Source organism: Phascolarctos cinereus, unplaced genomic scaffold, assembly GCF_003287225.1.
Source record: "Phascolarctos cinereus isolate Bilbo 61053 unplaced genomic scaffold, phaCin_HiC Scaffold_3;HRSCAF=262, whole genome shotgun sequence".
NCBI lineage: Eukaryota > Metazoa > Chordata > Mammalia > Diprotodontia > Phascolarctidae > Phascolarctos > Phascolarctos cinereus.
The window spans coordinates 252,220,682-252,242,111 of NW_027555736.1; the positions used below are offsets into that span (position 1 = coordinate 252,220,682).

Here is a 21,430-nt window from a genome sequence, read left to right on the forward strand (position 1 = left end):
TACCAGAGTAACCTCAAGCAAATCAGTTAAAATCCCTGGGCCTTAGTGGCATCAACTGTAAAAGAAGGGGATTCGACTAGATAGCCTCTGAGATCCCTTTCAGCTGCCACCTGTGTCTCAACTGCCCATCTTAAGCATGAAGTCTAAAACAGGCAGCTAGGTCACTGGGGCAGTAGACAAAGAACTGTTTGCCATTCAGGCCTGAGTTTAAATCCGGCCTGAGACACTAGTAGTATTACCCTAGGCAAGTCACTTAACCTGTGCCTCAGTTTCCTCATCTGCAGAATGGGGCTAAACATGGCTGTTACGAGGATAAAAATAAGAAAATATTGGTAAAGTGCTTTAATGCTACAGAAATACTAGCTCCTAATACAATTACTCTTTTCAAAATTTCTACCATGACCTCCGTACCCGAAAGAAAACGAGTCAAGCGGAATCAAGGCAATTTCCCGGATAATCTGAACCAAACTATGCAGATAATCAAGACCAGCGTGGCACGTGGGCTTGAGCTGTCAAGAGAATGCCTCAGGCTTAAGGAACACGAGGCCGAAGCCACCAGAACCCAAGAAGCAGTTTTTGCCACCACTTCGGGCGCCTCCTTTTCTCAGATGATGAAAGAGCGGCTCCCGGCCGGTACCTAAGGACCGGAGAAATCGGGGAGGGGTGTGGGGGTGGCCCCGCGGGGGAAGGCGGGGCTGCGATGAGCCCAAGAACCAGAGCACCGAACCTCGCCCCGGGGGCTCCGCGACACTGTCCCCGCCCCAGCCCCAGGGGCCTCTCGCCACCTCCACCCCAGGGAGGCGCCTGGGAGCCCACGACTCATCCGGGGCCGGGAAGACCGCAAGGTCTCGCTAGAGGCCACATCGCTCAGGAGCCGGGACGCTAAGACCTCGGGGCCCGCCCTTTCGCAAGGGCGAGGCTGCGGCAGCCGTTGGGCAAGGAGGAAAACGAGGCACACTGGAGCACAGCCAAGGCCTACCGAGGCCAGGAGGCCTCCCCCCACCCCCCACCCCCGCAGCCTCGGGGTAGCCCTACACCTCAGTCGGACCCCGCAGGGCTGAGAAAGCTCAATCCGGTCAGTCCAGTCCCCCGCCCACTCCCCCGCCTCCGCCTCCCAGGCGGCAACTCACCATTTTCCTTCCGGCCGGCCACCACCCCGGCGGAGCCTTCCCTACCGCCCTTTCAAGAATGGAATCACTACCGCCTTCCTTCCGGCAACTGGCGAGCCGCCCGATGCCCCATCCAATCAACCAACGGGAGCTGGGCGGAGCCAGCGGCGGAAGTGACGGTGTGCGGTACTGCTCAAAGTTCGCTGGTGCGCGATTTCTAAGCCGGTTGTGTTTTGTTTATTTTTTTGTTATCTAAAGCCGTTATCTCCAAACATTTTTTAAAAAATCCTGAGCATGCTCAATAGGAAATTTTGGGGACCGTCCCCCTCATCTGTTTGTATTTATAAACTATAAAGATGAAAGTATTTTGTAAAACTAGAGGCAACATGGCACAGGGGATGGGGAAGCCAGACTTGAAGTCAGAAAGACCTGAGGTCAAGTCCCAGCCCCGACGCTACTGACCCGGTGACCTTGGGCAACACACTTCACCTCTCTGTGGCCTAGGCGACTGGGAAGCCTGTAAATGACGGGAAAGGGGCCAACCTGCCCTCATAGAGGGCGATTTCCTCACCAGCGAGTTCTCCTGTAACAGTGAAATCATGGGGCCCGTCCTTGTCGCTGCTGGAGTAACGTTATAGAACTTTAAAAAAATAGAAATTTAAAAAAGAATTAGATAAGATGGAACATTAGATAAGAATGAAATATTTCTTGTAAAGACAGAGAAGAATGTCCTAATGAGAAGAAGGATAATCAAGAGAGTCTAGAAAGTAGAGAATTGGTGCAGCAAGCAGTGTGTTTTCAGGACTGTCCAAGCTTCAGAAAGAGAAACTGGACCAATATTCCTTTCAGGTAGAAGTGTGCTTCATTAGGTTCTGCTCTAGCCTTGATAGAGTGGCCCTCAAGGCAATTTTCTACTCTCTCTTCTGTTTCCACATTCACTAAGCAACCACCTGGTTACTGATTCATTTCATTAGGTACCTGGACACAAGACATGTGGTGCCTTGGTGAGTGGGACTGAATATTTGATTATTAGAAAAATTATTATTTTTCATTTTAAGTTAATAAATTTGCTTTGGATTTAAAAAAATGAAATATTTCATTTTGGAGTCAATGGGAAGCCACTGAAGTTTATGGAGGTAGGAAGAAATATCGTCAGGTCTGACCTTAAGGAAAATCACTTAGGATGCAGTAAAGTTGTGGGAGACTTGAGAAAGACCAGTCAAGTCTGTTGCAAGCAATATAAGCAAAGGATGATAAGGGCCTGAATTAAGGTGGGAACTCTGTGAGTAGAGGGAAGGAGTCTGAGTCAAGAGATGTTTTAGAGACAGTAAAAGTAAGATTTGACCAGTAACGGGATATAGCTGGTGGGGTAGAGTGGAGACTCAAAGATAACTTTGAATTTACAAATCTGGGAGCCTGGAAAGATGGTAGTTCCTTTGACAGAAATAGTGACATGTGGAAGACGGAAGGGTTTTGGGGAAAACAGAACGAGTTCAGTTTTAGACATATTGAGTTTGAGTGGGCACCAAGATATCTTATTTAAAATGTCCAATAGGCAATTGATGATGTGGGACCAAAGCTCAAGAGAGAGACAAGGATTAGATATATAGATCTGTAAGTCATCTGTAGAGAAATGTAGAGAAACCAATGGGAACTAACAATATTACTAAGAGTGCATAGAGAAAGAAGAGAAGAGGGTCTAGGACAGAACTTTTGATACAAGTATTAGGGGGTGGATGATGAGTTAGCAAAGGAGACTAAGATGAGATGATCAGACTGGTAGTAGAGGACCCAGGAGAGTCATGTTACAAAAACTCAGAGAAGAGAGTAGTATCTAGAATGAGAGGGTAGTCAACAGTATCAAATGAGGAAGATAGGGGGGTAAGTTTGAAGACTGCATTTAATTTGGCAATTAAGAATTTGTTGGTAACTTTTGAGAAAGCAGTTTCAGTTAAGATTGGAAGCCACATTACAAAGAGCTGAAAAATAAGTGAGAGGGAAAGAAATGGAAGAGGCAACTGTGGATAGCTTTTTCAAGAAAGGGGAGAAAATATGTAAAATAGCAGCTTAAGGAAATGATAGGGTCTATGATAGAGTTTTAAGAATAGAGAGACATGGACATGTTTTGTGAAAAATAATTTATTTTTATTTTTTAATTTTATTTTAGCCCCTGGCTAGTATTATTCAGTTGTTTGATTCCATAAAGACAGTAATTATTATTGTTGTATTTGTCTACAATTAATCTAGTAGGAATCCATTTGCTTAACCAATGTTTGATGAGTAAATGACCAAGTCCAGGGGGACTCAATGGCATGGAAACCCGTTCCCCACCCCCTGCTATTTTTGATTGTACCTCCACCCTCATTATTCCTTCAACTAGGGAAACAGCCCTTTGGCATTTGGCCAACAGGTGCTCTGAGTACTTGACCAATAGGTGACCCTATCTTCACATTGCAGGAGCTGCCTGAGAAATCCATTCCTCAATCTGTTGCCCAACATGGGGCCAATGAAAGACATCAGCTTTGCTCATATTCGTTAGATATCTTCTACCAGCTAATCTATGGCAATGCTGAGCTGAAGGTTCTCCTGAAAGTTCAAGATGTAGGTCTATCAAACAATGAGACTGTGTGTTTTACTTTGCCTCTTCTTGTATCATCTGGGTAGCAAGCACTACAAAACTAAGACTTTAAGGAAAGGGGACCTCTCAGATTATGAGGAAGATCTAAGATCCACTTCATTAGAGGGGGCCATGGACCCTTTAATAAAGTGCTATTGGCTCAGAACTCTGCCTCAGTTTCTTTTACTGTAGATTGGACAGGATTGGACCCCCGAAGTTTGAAGGCAGTGTAAAAGGATCCAGTAGATAAGGAGAGGTTGAAGAGTTGACAGAGGGGATAATTGAGGATATAATCTTTTGGGAAAGATAAGAGATAACAGGTTTAAGGACTTGGCAAAGAGAAGAGCTACCCATTTACCAGAGACTGAGAGAAAAGGATGATATCAAGGGGATTTGATGTGAAGAGAAGACTTCCAACTCACCTGACCAACAAGATAGAGAACTAGGCATTTTCTCTCATCTTTACAATCTCTGAAACCTCTCTGAAATAGGAATTATGTGCCAGAGATAAGAACAATTTCAGCTGTCTCATTTAGGACACCAATAACACAGATGAGGTAAAAACTTGATGAACTAACAGCACAGAAGGCCAGTATTCTCCAGTCCCTCAGCACTCCATTTCCCCCACTGCCCATCCCACTCAGTGGCAGGGCTGCACAAGCCAGCCCAGGCATTTGCAACAGAATTCAACTCTACATCCTGAATTCCCATTGCCTTGGAGACCCCAACTCCAAACAGCAGAAATTTTACTCAGGCTGCAATAACAGCATGGAAAGTGTTCCATGTTTGTGAGCCAGAGTTACTGAGATTGAGGGAACAGAGGCAAGACTCCTTTGTTGGGGTGGGGGAAGAGAGGTTCTGTGTGGTACTTCACTAAGCCAGAGAGAAGAGGCCCGGCATCCAGTTGGGGCCAGTTCTGTCACTCCCTCCACCCCGAAGGTCATTTCTGCAGAGTGGTGAATTGACCAGAAGGACAAGGAGAATGCTTTGAGATGTAACTGCCCTCTTCCCCACCCCCAAACAACCATCAAATGAGAGGGAGTCAGAAAGTGAGCAACAGAGGTGTGGAAATGGAATGAATGATGAGTTTACTCATCACCTTGATTTGCTTGAGCTCCATTATTATCCAGGAGAGGCTGAAATAACCTGGGAATTAGAATCAACCAATCAGGAATGAGGAATGCTTGAGTTTGACATACTAATGATCCTGTTATAGATGTATCCCCTGAGTGAACCCTGAACACCTCTGCTGTTCCAGCAACCACAGGGCCAGCTCAAACTAGTTCAAAACAGCCCCAAACAGATAGAACTTGCACAAAAATCCTGGTTCCAAGTACTCTGCACTCCTCCTATTCTCCTGCCTCTCTGTTGTAAAACCATATAAACCCATTTCCTAAACCCCCAATCTTCAGAGCAGCCAGACTAAGTTTACTCTTTCTGGAGCATGTGTGTGCTATACTCACCCAACAAATGCTTCCAGGTTTTGCACTTGAACTATGCCTTGTTTCCCTCTGTTCAGGTGGACGCTGTACCTCAATTAATTGTTCTGCCACAGTTAATCAGGGGAAAATAATGAAAAAAGGCAAAAATTACCAAGGATCTCAGGAGAGGTCTGTCATCTGGGTAAGGATTTCTACCTCCTGTTCTTCTTTATAAAAAAAAATTTCAATCTATTTTTTGTTGCATTTTAAGTTTTGAACTGTTTCCCTCCCTCCCTTCACACCTTGCACCAGAGAAGGCCATCATTTGATACAATAAGTATATGTAAAACCATATTATATATACTTCTGTTTATTAATTCTTTCTCTGCAGATTCCTTCATAGGTTCTTTCTAGTTGATTTGAGTATTTCTAATACTCAGAAAAACTTGGTTGTTCACAATTATTCTTCAAACAATATTGCTGTTACTATATGCGATGTTCTCTTGGTTCTGCTCATTTCACTTTTCATTATTTCATGCAAGTTTTTCCATGTTTTTCCAAAACCAACCAGCTCATCATTACTTACAGCACAGTAATATTCCTTTACAATTATATACCACAACTTGTTTAGCCATTCCCCAATTGATGGGCATCCACTCAATTTCCAGTTCTTTTCCTCCATGAAGAGAGCTGCTATAAATATTTTAGAACATATAGATTCTTTTCCTTTTTTTCTGATCACTTTGGGAAACAGACCTAATAGTAGTATTCTGGGTCAAAGGGTATACACAGTTTTATTACTTGTTGGGCATAATTCCAGATTGATTTCCAAAATGGTTGGATCAGTTCACAGTTCCACCAACAGTGTATTAATGTCCCAATTTTTCTATGTCCTCTCCAACATTTGTCATTTTCCCCTTCTATCATTTTAGCCAGTGTGATAGATGTGAGATGATATCTCAAAGTTGTTTTAGTTTGTGTTTCTCTTATAAATTTGACCAAGTTCTTTGTATATTTGAGAAACTGTCTATAAAATTTCCCCAAATTTCTGCTTTCCTTCTAATTTTGATACATTGCTTTTATTTGTACAAAATCTTTTCAATTTGATACAATCAGAATTATCCATTTTACATCTCACAATGTTCTCTTTCTCTTGTTTATTAAAAAAAAATTCTCTTATCCATAAGTCTGATAGGTAATATGCTCCATGTTCTTCTAATTTTCTAAGCTTTGTTTTAATCTTTATGTTTTCTTTCCATTTTTTTCCCCAAGGAGCTCATTTCATTTTTTATCTCTTGCTTCATTATTCTTGTAGTCCTGGTGGCCAAGACATTTTTTTCTTTGAAGCTTTATTGGTAATTGTAGAATTATTCTCTTCTATGCTTACCTCTTGAGCATTTATTAACTCACAGTATTTCTTTATTGTCTTTTTCTTTTTATTCATATTTGTAGCCTCCATTCCTATTGTGGGACTTTATGCCAAGACCAGACTCCTCCCCATCCCAACTCTTGGATGGGTGGTCAGGCAACCTTTGGCCATTACCTTGATTTCCTTAGCTCTTGCTACTGGCTTCTACTTCCCCTGGTGTGTTTGCACTCAGTGTTTGCAAGTGTCAGACTTCCCTGGATCATCTAGGGCCAGAGCTTTGTAGTCTTCAGATCCCCTTGGGGTATCCTGGTTGTGGTCTTCCAGTACTCCTGGAATGTTTGTGATCAGAAAGCTGCCAGCTTCAAGTTCTCTTCCCCTCAACAGAGCACTTCAGACTTCAGCAGCCCTTGCAGTGTCCCTGGTCAGAGCACATAGGTTTCAAAACAGCCTGTTTCCATAACATCTCTTGCATCTCTTCCCTTCTCTCCACTTATGTGACCACTAGCTTGATTCTGGCCCTTGCCACTCGCTTCTAGACCATAGTAATAACCTTTGGTTTCTTTGCTTCGAGTCTCTCCCCTCTCCAGTCAGTTTTCCACAAAGCTGCCAAATTCATATTCCCAAAGCATAGGTCTGCCTGTCACTACCCTGTTCAAGAAGCTCCAATGGCTCTCTCTTGCCTCTAGGATAAAAGATGAAATACTTGGCAACTAGAGCCCTTTATAGAGTTCTAAATCCAGACTATGTTCCCCAGCTTATTGCATATTACTCTCTTTCATAAACTCTTAAGTTTCAGCCAACCTGACCTCCTTGTTCTTCTCTGTATACAACATTCTATTTTCCATTTCTATGCCTTTGCACAGGTTATCCTGTGACAAGCACAGGAGGGGTTGGCAAGATTCTTGCCAGAGTCTTCTTTAATAGACTGATCCTTTATCTGGAAAACAGTTATCCACCTGAGAGCCAATATGGCTTCAGAAAGGGCTGTGGAACGGTTGATATGGTGTTTGCTGCCAGTATTCATCAGTATTTGTGTCAGCTTCATGATGGCATGCTTGCCGGGGTGCTAGATAATGAATGATCCTCTTGTGCTTTGTGCTTCCTCCCCATAGCAGTGCTACGTAGTTCCTCCCATGCTTTTTAGTGTGAGATTTTCAGCAATGTTGTCAGACGCCTTCAACAAGGATGAAAATGGCATCAAGGTCAGCTATTGCACTGATGCTAAATTGTTTGACTTGAAAAGGCTACAAACCAAGACTAAAGTGGAGGGAGAGTTGACTTTTTGTTTCTTGTTGATTGTGTACTCAATGCAGCCTCTGAAGCTGAGATGCAACAGATTATGATCAGTTCTCTGTTGCTTGTGTTAATTTTGGCCTCATGATTAACACAAAGGAAACAGGGGTTCTCCACCAGCCAGCACCACACCAACCATGCATGGAAACATGGGTTACAGCAAATGGAGAAATTTTGAATGCTATGGATAAGTTCAGGGATGTAAACATAGATAATGAGGTTGATATGCATATTGCCAGAGCTAGCTCAGTGTTTTGGAGGCTCAGACAAAGTGTGGGAGAGAAGAGGTATTAGATCGCCTCTGAACTAAAGGTCTATGGAGCTGTTGTGCTGACCTCATTGCAGGATGCCTGTGAAACCTGGATAGTATATCATCACCATGTCAGGAAATAGAATCACTTCCATTTGGATTGTCTTAGGAAGATTCTGAAGATCACCTGGCCAGATAAGGTACCAGACACTGAGGCCCTTTCTTGAACTGTACTGCCAAGCATTCAAATTCTGCTGCAGAGAGCATGACTCAGGTGGGCTGGCCACATTATTTGAATGCCAAGTGTATGTTTGCCTAAAAGATTACTTTGCAGAGAACTCACACAAGGTAGGCACTCATGTGGAGGTCAGGGTCATTCTCATGGTCTCCCTGAAGAATTTTGGAATGAATTATTTCACATGGAAGACACTGGCAAAGGATCAGCGAGCATGGTGTACCCACATCAAAGAAGGCACTATGCCCTATGAGTGAAGCAGAATTACAGTGGCTCAAAGGAAGTATGAGCTGTGCAAATTTAGAGACATTTCCATTCCAAATGTTCATATAAGCTATTTGTGCCTGACCTGTGATAGAGCCTTCCAAGCTCCTATTGATCTGTTCAGCCACAGTCAAACTCACTGTAACCTGACCCCATCATAGTGATATCATTTTGGTCCTCTTCAAGAGCAAAGAATGACAACCAACCCACCCATCAGCATTGGTAGAGCAAGTTTCCCTTTAGAAGTTCTTATGCTATTGAAATCACAGGTCTGATTTACACACACACACACACACAGTCATGGAAGAGCAAATTTCAATTACAAGTGGTTTGAATATAAATTCTTGTGGTACTGTCTAACTTTGGGGCTAATTGAAAGGTCAAGTCAGTTCAATAGAATATAAGCTCCTTGAGGGCAGGGATGTTTTCTTTTTTTTTTTGTATCCGTATTGCTTAGCAGAGTACATAGTATGTCCTAAATAAATACTGATTTAATTGATTTATATAATAGCTATCTTTTGGTATAATACACACACACATACACACACACACACACACACACACATATATTTTGTGAGGCAATTGGGGTTAAGTGACTTGCCCCAAGTCACACAGCTAGTAAGTGTTAATGTGTCTGAGGCTACATTTGAATTCAGGTCCTTCTCTCTCCAAGGCCAGTGCTCTATCCACTGCGCCACCTAGCTGCCCCAAGCATGATATATTTTTGATATACAGCATAAGATTTGGGGTAACTTTCCTAAATCCCAGAAGTTAGGATTCCCAAAGGCTACTAAATCATCTCTTAACATTCACCAAAGGTCTGTGGGACACCTTCCCACCAGTTTATCTAGAATACAGGGGAAACTGGGCTCAGACTTAGACAGTACATCTCACAAAGAGGTAACCTACAACTTTTGGTTGCTAGGAGTCTTTTTCATGGTCTCCTCATGAAGTTCCCCTTAGGCATGGTGCAACATTTTTTGCTGCACTTCTTGTATTATCATGAAGCTGTTGAGGTCAGATTTGGGAGAGCAGTTCAAGTGTGAAAGAATTCACTTAGTCTCTCTAGCCATCAAGAGCTTTTATTTACATGAAAAGCACACAGGCCTTTTGAGCAAAAAGCTAATTGAGGCACAAATATTTTGGGGGACCAGGCTTATATAGAGGTTTCAGAATGATGATATAGTTTTAGAGGTTTTATGTGGGTTAAAGATTAAGGACAGACAAGAAAGGATTTTATGACGTAGAATGAGGGAGATGAAAGGATTTATTTATGGTCCAGGATAAGGTTTTTTATGATTTTATGATTTAAAGACAGGGCAGGAGAACACAGGTTAAAGATTAAGGGACAGAGGAACACAGTTTAAGGGAGAGAAAAGCAATTCTTTTGGTACAGGTTAAAGAGAAGTTTTATGGTATTTCAAGATAAAGGAAAAAGGACTTTAGGACACTCTCAAGTTACAGGTTTAGTTACAGCATGACTTCCCATCCCCCACCCACCCACCCAGGAGGGGCCTCGAAAAAGTTCAGGAAAAGCAACCCTTAATATTCTTCTTGTGTGGGACAGCAACCCTAACCCAAATTAAACTCAGAGACTTCTCAAGGTGGAAAGCAAAGGTTACCTTTATTACAGTCTCCCAAGATAGCTGTCTGCTCCTTCCATACACGTGGAGAGAGAGAGACTGAGTAACAGGGGCTGCCTTATAAAAGCAAATCTTTGCCCACCATGTGAACAAGTCTCCACCCACCACTATCCCTTACCCCCTTAACTGGGGATGGGCTTACATTCTAAGCAGGAAAGTTTCTTCCTATCCTCTTAACCTGGAGGTGGGGCTTACACTACAGGCTCGAAATTCAAAGACAAAGAAAGAGGCCAGAAGCCAAGGGCGCAAATGGCTCAGGTTGGGGGGTGGGGCAGGGCTTATTCTTTCTGTTAAGTGCTTAAACACAGGGTCTGAGTGGAGGAGGATTTTGAAAGTAATAATCAAGAATTATTTGACCCTTTGAGGAGCCTTCACTTCTGAGAGTTCATTTCTCACACTACCTTCTGACCTCATTACCTTAATTACACTGAGAAGTCTTCACTGGGACATCCCATTCATTCTTAACCCTTAGGGAACTGTTTGTATCCACATCAAAGCTGCTTTCTTTAAAATTCCTCATTTATCCTTAGCTATGAAGATACTGTAGGCAGTTAGGTGGTAAAGTTGATAGAGTGCTGGGCCTGGAGTTCAGAAAACTCATCTTCCTGAATTCAGATCTGGCCTTAGACACTTATTAGCTGTGTGACTCTGGGCAAGTCACTTAACTCTGTTTGCCTTAGTTTCCTAATCTGTAAAATGAGATGGAGAAGGACATGGCAAACCACTCCAGTATCTTTGCCAAGAAAATGACGAATGGGGTCCTGAAGAGTCAGACACAACTGAAATGACTGAACAACACTGCAGACGCTACTGACAGTCCCTCTTCTTCTAGGGTGCTGCTAGGACTCTGATGAAAAAGTCCACATCATATGGCTTCTCCCACAGACACAAAGGCTTCCTCTGTCAAGGAGGGAGAGGCTAAGGTACTTTTCTCCTTTGTCCTCTTATACCCACAATTTCTTCTCAGGGACTCAGCTAGAACAGCTTCCATAACTAAGCTGCCAGATACTACAATTTTCAGTTTGAAATGAATTTACTGGTTTTATATGATACCCATTTATTCCTTTTCCTTCAATGCTTTTCAGGACTTCTACATTAATTACTATCTGTTCCTACTGATGGGGTATGAGCCCAAGATGAGCACTAAGAAACCCCCTCCTTAAACTTTCCTTGAACTCTCTTGGTTGCTGGCCTTTCCTTATCACCTACTCCCAATCTCCCAGTTCTTTGTTACCCTTAATTGAGTACATTTCCCTATTGTCTGTTACTTCTGGATGTCCCCCAGCCACTTGTCTCCATTAAGGTGCTGAGATTCTTAGTCTAGCCAATGCTCAGATTCTCATAATCTAGCCAATAGCTCACAAATGTTCAAATTCTTTAAGAGTCTGGCGAATGTGGCAGATCTTTAATAAACCTTGTTTTTGGCTGAAAGAAGACTTGGGCTGAATTCATTGGGACAGGACCCATGTGTCATGATTTTGGGGTCTCAGCACCCCTAACCCTCTAAACCTCAACACTACTGTAAAGCTTTTGAGTGATAGATAGATATTTGCTTTATTCAATTAAGATATGTTCTCAGATAATTATAGATTTATTGACATAATGGAAGAGTTCTTACCTGATAAAAGCATCAGGGAACAAAATCTACTTGGTTACTTTAAGGAGGATAGGTTAATTGATTGAATTAATTGACAACCCCTACCACCCCAGTCTTATCAATAAAAATAAGTCTGCACCACAGATTCAATTCCTGGGAGTAGAGGAACCTAGGAAACCCCACTACAAAGTAATTTCTCTTCCCACCTCAGTTTCCTTTTGTCTTGGTCTTTTCGGCTCACTAAATCCTTCTGCTCATCACCTTGGACTGGCTAAAGGCTAGGAAGAATCAGATTCCCAACTGATGGGAACTGCCTAGAGCAAGACTTAGCTCTTTCTCATTTTCCAGATATATATACTAGGTACTAGCTGAGTCTACAATTTTATTCTAGATGCCTGTGACAATTCTTCCCTCCCATCTCTATAGTTCCCAAATAACAACTAAAATATAGGTTAGTGCTGGTTAGAGAAGAAAGTGCCAACCAGCATCATTCACTGGAGATACAACAGTTAGCACAAAGCTAATCTATTGACTGCAAGAGCAGGAAATGATTTTCCTATTTAGATTCTGGAGTATAAGCAGTTAACTATGAGAATTGTAAGTGAGTGTGGGGGAAGGAAAATATCTCTAAAGAGGCAGTTTTACTGATCTAAATCCATTTAGAACTGGAATGCCTCATTGTTTTCACTGTAGGTGCCAACCAGAGAACAGTGACAAATGGGCTTATCATTGTCACAGGCTCTTGAAGAAAAGATCTGAGGCAAAGCTGGGCACCAATTCTCCCGTTCTCAAGATAAAGGACCCTTACCTAACCCCTTTTCCCCAGAACTCTCTCCAAACCAATAACAGTAACCTTTACACACAGCCTTCCAGGATCTTTGTTCCAACACATTTATTTCTGTACATTTCCTGCCTAATAAGATGCAGCTACACCTCCTTTGTGATTCTTGGTGTAACCCAGGCTGATCTGGGTATACACAGGCTGATCTCAGCACACCCTCAAAGGGCCTTTGGAACATGCCTAAGTTTCATTGATAATATTAATATCAAAATAAGTATAAACAGTAATTTTAGCATCATCAGAGGTAAGCAGGGTTTAATCATCTTCTTGACTGAATTTTTTGCTTGCTAAAGGAACAATATCTGGAAAAGCACCTATTGTACAGGTGGAAGAAATCAAAGTAAAGATATGTGTCCCTGATTACAAAGCAGATCAGTATACTAAGTATCCTAGGTATATACTAGGTCCTCATTCCTTTCCAGACTGAATGCCAGACTTCCTCCACTATGGCCCAGATCTTCATCTTGAAGCCTCATTTCAGTGCTAGAATTCACAGTACCTTCTGCCCTTGCAACCTCTCTTTCTGATTGGATGGAATCTCCTTTTAAAGAGGGCACCGTGTTTTCTTTCACAACATGACTATTATGAATATGTTTTACCGACTATACATGTATAACCTATAAGGCATTGCTTGCCTTCTCATTGGGGATGGAGAGCGAGGAGGGAGAAAGGGAGAGAATTTGAAGCTCAAATTCTTAAAAATGAATGTTAAAAATTGTTTTTACATGTAACTGGAGGAAAAAAAATACTAAAAAAAGCTTAAAAAAAGTTTAAAAAAATGAAGAGGGCACCCTATGCCAGCCAAGTCTCTCATTAAATGTTAGTTGACTGACTATACAGATCATAAATCAATTTACATTGTCCAAGAGGTTTCAATCCAAGATTAATGATACTCATACGTGCACCCACAGTGTCCCACAGTATCCTACAGTCTCCTGGTCACTTAGTCCACTGAACCACCTTTACTTCTACTCCCAAGAAACTGGATTGCTTTAAGGAGAAATAAAAAATCTTAGTTTATTTGCAAATGGCTTTTAAAGATTTTTAAAAATAGATTAAAGTATGACGTATGTTGTGAGAAATAACTCATTCAGACTCAGGAGGGAGAAGTTAAAAGCCCAGTTTATTATGAAGTTGCAAAAGCGGGTGTCCTATTGAACAGACACATACACCAAAGCAAGAGTTCACTATTTATTTCTAATACTGGCTACAAAGTCCCTCCTCTGTTTCCTCACTGTCTGAGTACTCTAGAATGTACAACTTTCCAGCACGCCTATTACCCAAGTACTCCCTAACATATTGTTCCTTCTTCTACATACATGCATGTTCAGAAAATGGCATCTTAACCCCACCCAGAGGTGGAGAAGTTAATATTCATGAGCCTATTAAGCATGCACACTCTAAGCAAAGCTTAACCTTTGTCCTACTTACTGACTTCTAACAGCAAAATAAGATAAGGCCAGCTGTGTCCTGGTTTACTTGGTTACTTTTTAAGCAGTTGTTTCAATTTTATGGAAAGAAACATTTTTGTTGTATCTCTCATGTGTTACAGAAAGGAGTGACATTTCTATTTCCTATACTATGTTGTGCAACTGAATTATTCAATCAGTATTTCTCCTGTGTATTAAAGAAATATTAGGAATTTCAGGAAAATTATAGAAGAAAAGTGAATTGATTTTATTCCCTCTTAAGGAGATTAATAGAAAGACAAAATGATCTTTAATTTGGGGAAAAAAGTCAACTATAGGCTTATTCTGAAAGAATATAAACTAGCAGTATCTGGAGAGAAGTGTTTTTCAAATGTAAAAATATAAAATTATCTGAGCCTTATTAAAGAAAAACCTCTGTGAACTGTTACACAGAAGAAGCCCCAGGTCCAAAAAGGTGGACCTGGATTGAATCAGAATAGATCACAATTTACACAGATTATAAATGCATTTATTGCTTGAGAAGAAGCTTGCAAGCTGGAACACTTAGTCAGTGTTCTCACTTATTCAAAGAGGAGTTGGAAGGAGTGAGGCATTTATGTTTTTTAAACAAAGGAAGAAGAAAAGGTGGGAATTTGGCCTGATCCTAGGTAGGAAGCCCCATTCCCAAAGATATCAGAGAGCCAGGAAACAAAGGGAATGAGGAATTCCAGGTGAGGCCCTTTGACACACATATCAGAAGGCATTCTTGGTGATAAGCAGTCCTGGCATTTCAAGAGGATATCTCAAAAAAACATAAAACAGGGTGTGTCTGACAGCCCCATAACCAATAGTTAAGGGAGCCTCTGAAGATAAGGATATCATTTGAAGGTCCATTAGCCATCAAATGGCTCAGGCTCTGCTTCAAAGCTAGTATTGTTGAGGTTTAGATGTTAGGGTGCTCGGACCCCAAAATCACGACACTCAGGTCCTGACCGAAAGAATTCAGCCCAAGCCTTCTTTCAGCCAAAGACAAGATTTATTAAAGATGAGCCAAATAGGCCAGATTCTTAAGGAATCTAAACATTTGTGGGACTTGTGAGGATGAGCGTACATAAGAAAGCCTCAGCCCCTAAATGGCAGCTAGGATGGATCTTATATATAGAAAGACTATGGGAGGAATCTAGGAGTGGCTAAGTAGTTTGAGGTGACTGGAGGAGGGGCTGGGAGAAGGATGTCTTGATGGGAGTGGCCACTAAACTGGGTAACTGGAGAGTCTAGGGAGGATCTGAATGGGAATGACTGGGACAATAGAGGGCTAGGCTTAATTATAGTAACAAAGAATTGGGAGATTGGGTGTAGTCCATAAAGAAAGGCCAGTTGAGTGTATTATAGCCTCAGGTAACCACTAGAGACTTCCTTGACCAAGTAGATGAATTCAAGGTAAGTTCAAAGATTTTCTGGGGCTGGTAGACCCAAATTCTTTTTGGGGTAAAGGGCAAAGGTCTCAGCTTGGGCCCATACCCCATCATTATGAGCTTAATTGGCTTCAAAGTTGCTGATTTTCTGTACATCCAGCTGGGTTTACTCTTGGTCACTGCAAAGGACTGTTGATATGTCAAGCCACTCTGTTATCTCAGCTAATATAGCCAGTCCTCATACAGCCCTTCTCAGTTACCATGGATAATTGGGGGCTCAAGCAAATCAAGGTATCCATTTTCACAACCTGTAAATTTATAACTATGGAATAACTAGTCAGTTTACATACTTGTAGATAGGAAGGTGAAAACAACTGAACATAATGATTCTGGAACTCAAGATTAATAGGCATTTTGGGTAGTGTTTCATAGCTGGGGTGAAGGCATCCATTTCTGTCTCACATGAAATGTTATTTAGATGTTTTACATAATTATGAAAATAATTTTCTATCCTTTTCATTTTTTCCTACATCTATATCCATATCTCTGAGATAGATGGACTCTAAGTTAGAAAACCAATCAGGTATTTATTTGGCAGTCTGGCACAAATATTGAAAGTCAAATCTTTTCCAAATATTCAGGAGAGAAAAGAGAAAAGAAATCCTTCAAGGTGATTATCATGAGACTAGACCTTTATAATTATCTCTTGAAAAGATTATTTAATTCAATTAAAAAATACAGTTAAGTCTTGAATGGAATAAGAATGACTATATTCTGGAGTGCTTGATAAAATTTGAAAAATCAACATTAAATGTAACAGGTATCAATACAGAGCTTCTGATAGCTATACTAGATTCCTATTAGGTTCTCACTAATACTTTCTTTGGTTCATTTTTCCTCTGCCCAGCTTTAAAAAAATGTCTTATTCATGCTTTTTTTAATGTCATTTCACAATAACATAACCTCTTCCTTTTCTATTATATTAATATATTAATTTTTATTACATTAATAACCAATTATTAAATCAGGATTCAGGTTTTTCCTTTCTATTTCCTCATTTAGGGACTTGAGATTGCCCAAATCCTTGGGATACAGCCTCCTAGATCTTGGGCAGGACTCCAGCCAACTAGAAGAACTTACTTCTATTTAAAGTGTAAACAGAATCCAGTGTAGATGTGTTTCTGCCCCCAAGGAAATGAGCCCCTGTCCTGGGAACCTTCCATTAGAATTTAGAGTGACCCTGCTTATGAAGGAGAAAACCAACCAGAGTGGTCTGGGTAGAGAAGGATTCCTTTGTCCAGATTGCTGGAGGCAGCTGAGTCTCATGATCAAGTCACATTCTCAACAAGAGGAGCTGAAGACTTTTAGCTCACCTCCTCATTAATATGACCACCCCCTCATTAATTGTTCACCAATGAGGGTTGATTTTCACCTGTCAAAGGCACCGCCTTTTCTAAAGATATTTAAGCATTCAGGGATCTCCATGGTTTTGTCTTTGGTTACCTGGAGAGACCGCTGATCATCAATTTATCTATTATTTGCTAGCCTAATTAATAAATTGATTATTAATTACCTAGAAACTCTGCCTCAGGCTTTTCATTTCTCACAATGGGATACACACACACACACACACACAAAACAAGCTTTGGTCATTTTTTAGAGTATGTACCCAGTTCTGTACTATCAAGATACTATTAGGAGATACCCTCTTTTCCAGAGCTAAGACCCGGCAAGCAAACTGTGCCCTGAGCTTGGAATAACAACAATCCTTTGCACTTACCCTCTGGATCATCTCACTTTCTGGCAAAATCATGTAATTATTGTATTGCTTTGATGAGCACCAGGTGTTTTCTGAGCTTAGACAAGTTCTGGTCATGAAGCCCTGCTAGGAATGAAACTTGTCACATTGTTGCTGTTACCCCTCATTGTCAGGGCTACAGCTTACTGTGTAGCCACTGATATGAGCATCAAGTTTAGCTATACTAAATCCAATCCCCACAATGGTTTGGGGCCTTGGCACGTGTTTCTAGATCCTCTCCTTGCTTGCAAACCATTTCCCTCACTTTGAAATTAAACTTTGATTTGATTCCTGACTCTCCTGTCTCTAGCCTGCTCTGTCTGGTTCCAGCCATCCACATGTTAGAGGCAGGTTCAGTTCAGTTGACAATACCTATAATATTCTCTCTTTGGGAGGAAAGAAGTATATTTCATTGTCCATCCTCTTGAGTCAATTGCCTTTTTATCACTGTTTTCTTTGCATCCTTATGGTCATTATTTAAATTGACTAAATTGTCATCCCTACTTTGCATCAATTCATACAACCTTTGCTAAATTTCTTTGAATTCTTTACATTCATTCCTTCTAAAAGTGTTATAATATAATAATGCATTCATGTGATTTTATTGACAGCAATATTATAAGAAGAGAAGATGGGCTGATCACGTAAGAGCAGAGGCATTCCATTCACATTCTCATGATGGGAGAAGAATGTTAGAAGTCCCTCAGCATTTAAGGTGGACCCTCTATGGCAAAGTTATGAAAGGACATGGACAAGAATTGCATAGGCTGGGCAGGTAGAGACTGGTTGTGATTTGCATCATTGGAGAAAACATCTAGACCAATGAGATGATATCCATTTGAGTATGTTCATATGCCACAACTTGTTCAGCCTTGCCTCTCATTGATGGGTGCCTCATCTGATACCAATTTTTTGCTACCACAAAAACATTGCTGCTCTAAATAGTTGTGTATTTATGAGACTTTTCTCTCTGGCTTTCACTTTCCATATCCAAGATTTAAAAGCTCTAGAAAACTTATTATCTCTGCTTCAAATATATTCATTTGATTCATCTGATAGCAAAATAAGGCTTCCAGTGGCTTGAAACAAATACATTTCTTTATATAGTTTCTGTTTCCAGATGTCAATAAGGATAAAAGGTCTGAGAGCTAGTCAGAGAAGAAGTTCTTTCATACAGATCATTTTCCAGTTCTCACTGGCTTGGAGGAAATTGACAAGGGCTCCTTTTTCCCGCTGTAGGAGATGAAGGAGACAACTTTGGAGGTGGAGAATAGCAGAGGTGTGGGACTAGCAGGGGGATAGGAAAGAACCCTCACTGAGGTCCTTGTGTTGAATTTTCTTAGTTCAGAGTTGAGCAAGGGTCAAATAGCTGCTGCTCTTCTGACCAAGAAAGAGCTCTGGGCACCAGGGACTAGCAGTGCAGAGAAGGGACAATCCAGACATTGTGTTTGTTGGTTTAACTGATGAAGAATAGGCTTGTGTGTCACGGTGTCTGTCCTGAAAGAATTCACTCTGTCTTCAAGTTAATAAAGGCATTTAGTGGGGTGACTGCCCAGCAAGCTCTGTTTCTTATGAGAGGCCAGAGCAGTGAGCCAGATTGTATGTCTGGTCTATAAACAGTTTGATGGGATAGAGGGATGGGGGGTGCTACTACAGTTTAAGAAAATGGGAAGGGGCATTGGAGAGGGGAGGAAGAGGAGGAGGAGGAGCAGCAGCAGTTACTCTGGAGTGTCTGAATGTCAGCTAGTCAGAGGTGCTTTGTGAATGCATACAGATAATATATAGTCTTACTGATCACTTTTTAGCTGGTCCCACCTTGAATCTTATCTCATATCTCATCTTCTGCATCCCGTTTGCCCCGTCTCCTGGAACACTCCTTTCTAAAACTACTTAGCTACCACTGTTCTTTCCTGGGAACTGAGAAGCACCTGCTTCTTATCTGCCTTTCTCTACTTTCTACTTAATCACCCTTGTAGTAAAGAATAGGGTGGAGAGGATGGAAAGATGGCGGAATTGAGATCTGTTACATCTTCAAGCAGTATTTTCAGTTTCTTTTTGTATATTTCAATATGCATAAAAACATATAGCTACCCACTTCTAGGGCTATATCCCAAAGAGATCATACAAATGGGAAAAGGACCCACATGTATAAAAATATTTATAGCTGTTCTTTTTGTCATGGCAAAGAATTGGAAACTGAGAGGATGCCCATCAATTGGGGAATGGCTGAGCAAGTTGTGGTATATGAATGTAATGGAATACTATTGTGCTATAAGAAATGATGAACAGGCTGACTTCAGAAAAACCTAGAAAGGCTTGTATGGTCTGATGCTGAGTGAAGTGAGCAGAACCAAGAGAATGTTGTATACAATAACAGCCACGTTGTTTGATGACTAATATTAATAAACTTAACCCTTCCCAACAATACAAGGATCCAAGAAATCTCCAAAGCCCTCGTGATGGAAAATGCTATCCACATCCAAAGAAAGAACTATTGAGTTTGAATGCAGATCGAAGCATACTATTTGCTATTTTTTTTCCTTCTGATGAATTTTGTTTCCTATTTCTGGTGGTTCCTCCTATTGGTTCTAATTCTTACTTATAACATCACTAATGTGAAAATATGTTTAATAGGAATGTATATGGGAATGTATATGTGTAGCCAATATCAGATTGTGCACCATCTTGGTGGTGGGGAAGAAGGGGGAGAAGATTTTAAACTCAAAAGCATATGGAAGTGATTGTTGGTAAATCAAAATAAATTAATAAAAAAAACCATAGCTATCAAATATGTGTCGTTTCTGCTTCTCTGAAAACATGCAGTGAGATGTCAAAAGAGAGATGAAAGTCAAGAAGGAAGGAAATCTAAATTATGGAAACCAAACTTGAATTTTGCCAGGGCACACTGGCTGGAATTTAGAGCCATATGTTTCATGGATATAAGGGTTTATGAATTTGTTTTAATAATTGGGCATAGAGAGAAATGTAACTACTCAGGAAGATTCTGCTAGACTTTAGCCATTACTTTTGTGAGTGAACTGAGATGGGCACTCATTTTTTTTTCTTTCCCTCCGGAAAGGCATAAAGCACAAGGTTTGAAAGGAAAGCTGCATACTGCAAGGGCAATGAATTGCAAAAGATTAATTCCCTAGACATCCCTAGGATCAGAGGTGATTGACAACAGCCTGGTAAACCCATCTTACCAGTGCCACCTGATGGTCATATTTATGAGAGAAATAAATAGTAAAGCAACAGAAATAACCATAGCATGCATTCTCTTGGCTCACAAAGTAGTTTTGGTCTTGATGTAATCCAGCTATAACTCCAATAACAGAATACTAAGAAAATTTCAAAGTGGCAAGACATTTCAGTGAAGGCAGTATTTGCATTTCTGTACAAATCACAAGCCATACTCATACCCAATGAGTCTCTAGCCAGTGAAGAAGCTTCCCTTTTAAGGTGGTCGTCACCTCATCACACTGGCCAACTTCTGTCTCTGGATATGGCTACCATTTCACTTATGCTTTCCTCCCAGCAGTCTCTTTTTTCAGTCACATGGTCTTTTAAAGCACAGAATACTGAGAAATGTACTTCACAACTTTTGAAGTGAAGCTTTTTCTATAGCTACATATTTTTTCTATGAAAAATTTTTTCTATAGCTATTTTCTTTTTTTTTTTAGGCACTTGGTGTCATGTGACTTGCCCAGGGTCGCACAGCTATTAAGTGTCAAGTGTTTGGTCTGAGGCGGGATTTTAATTCAGGTTCTCCTGACTTCAGGGTTGGTGCTCTATCCACTACGCCACCTAGCTGCCCCTATAGTTATCTGTAGCTACATATTTTCCCCCTAGGCTGCCACCAAGGTCTGGAGGTTTGAAAGACATTGCTATTTCCAAGGCTCTTGGGTTCAGGGGCCCGAGTTGTCTCCCTTAGGGTCTAAGTAGAGATAATGGCCAAAAAGGAGGTAGCATTCCGAATTGCCTGGTCTTCTGTTTCTTCCTCAGAGTACCTTGTTGCTTTGCTTAGACTGGTTTGCCTGCTGACCTGGTGATTAGTTAGCATTTGGTTGCAATGGCTACAGTGGTTTTCTCTCCTTCAGAGTCTTCTGAGTGGGAAACTTTTGATGCTCAGTGGCCAGTCCTCTTCAGCACAGCACCTTGCCACACCACAG

General features: G+C 41.1%; 1 protein-coding gene and 1 long non-coding RNA gene across 2 annotated transcripts in view; one reads left to right on the forward strand and one right to left on the reverse strand.

Annotated features, from left to right (window-relative positions):
• GMFB (glia maturation factor beta) overlaps positions 1–1,213 on the reverse strand; it is a 31,495-nt gene extending 30,282 nt beyond the window's left edge. The window contains exon 1 of the mRNA XM_078151567.1: positions 1,131–1,213. Within this exon, the coding sequence (XP_078007693.1) occupies positions 1,131–1,133 (3 nt within the window). The 5' untranslated portion in view covers positions 1,134–1,213. The remainder of the gene's footprint in view (positions 1–1,130) is intronic.
• On the forward strand, positions 1,199–20,029 carry LOC110220634 (uncharacterized). Its single transcript, XR_002327928.2, has 3 exons — positions 1,199–2,113; positions 5,246–5,349; positions 17,873–20,029. It is a non-coding gene; the product is annotated as an uncharacterized LOC110220634 (long non-coding RNA).
• Positions 20,030–21,430: the final 1,401 nt, after the last annotated feature.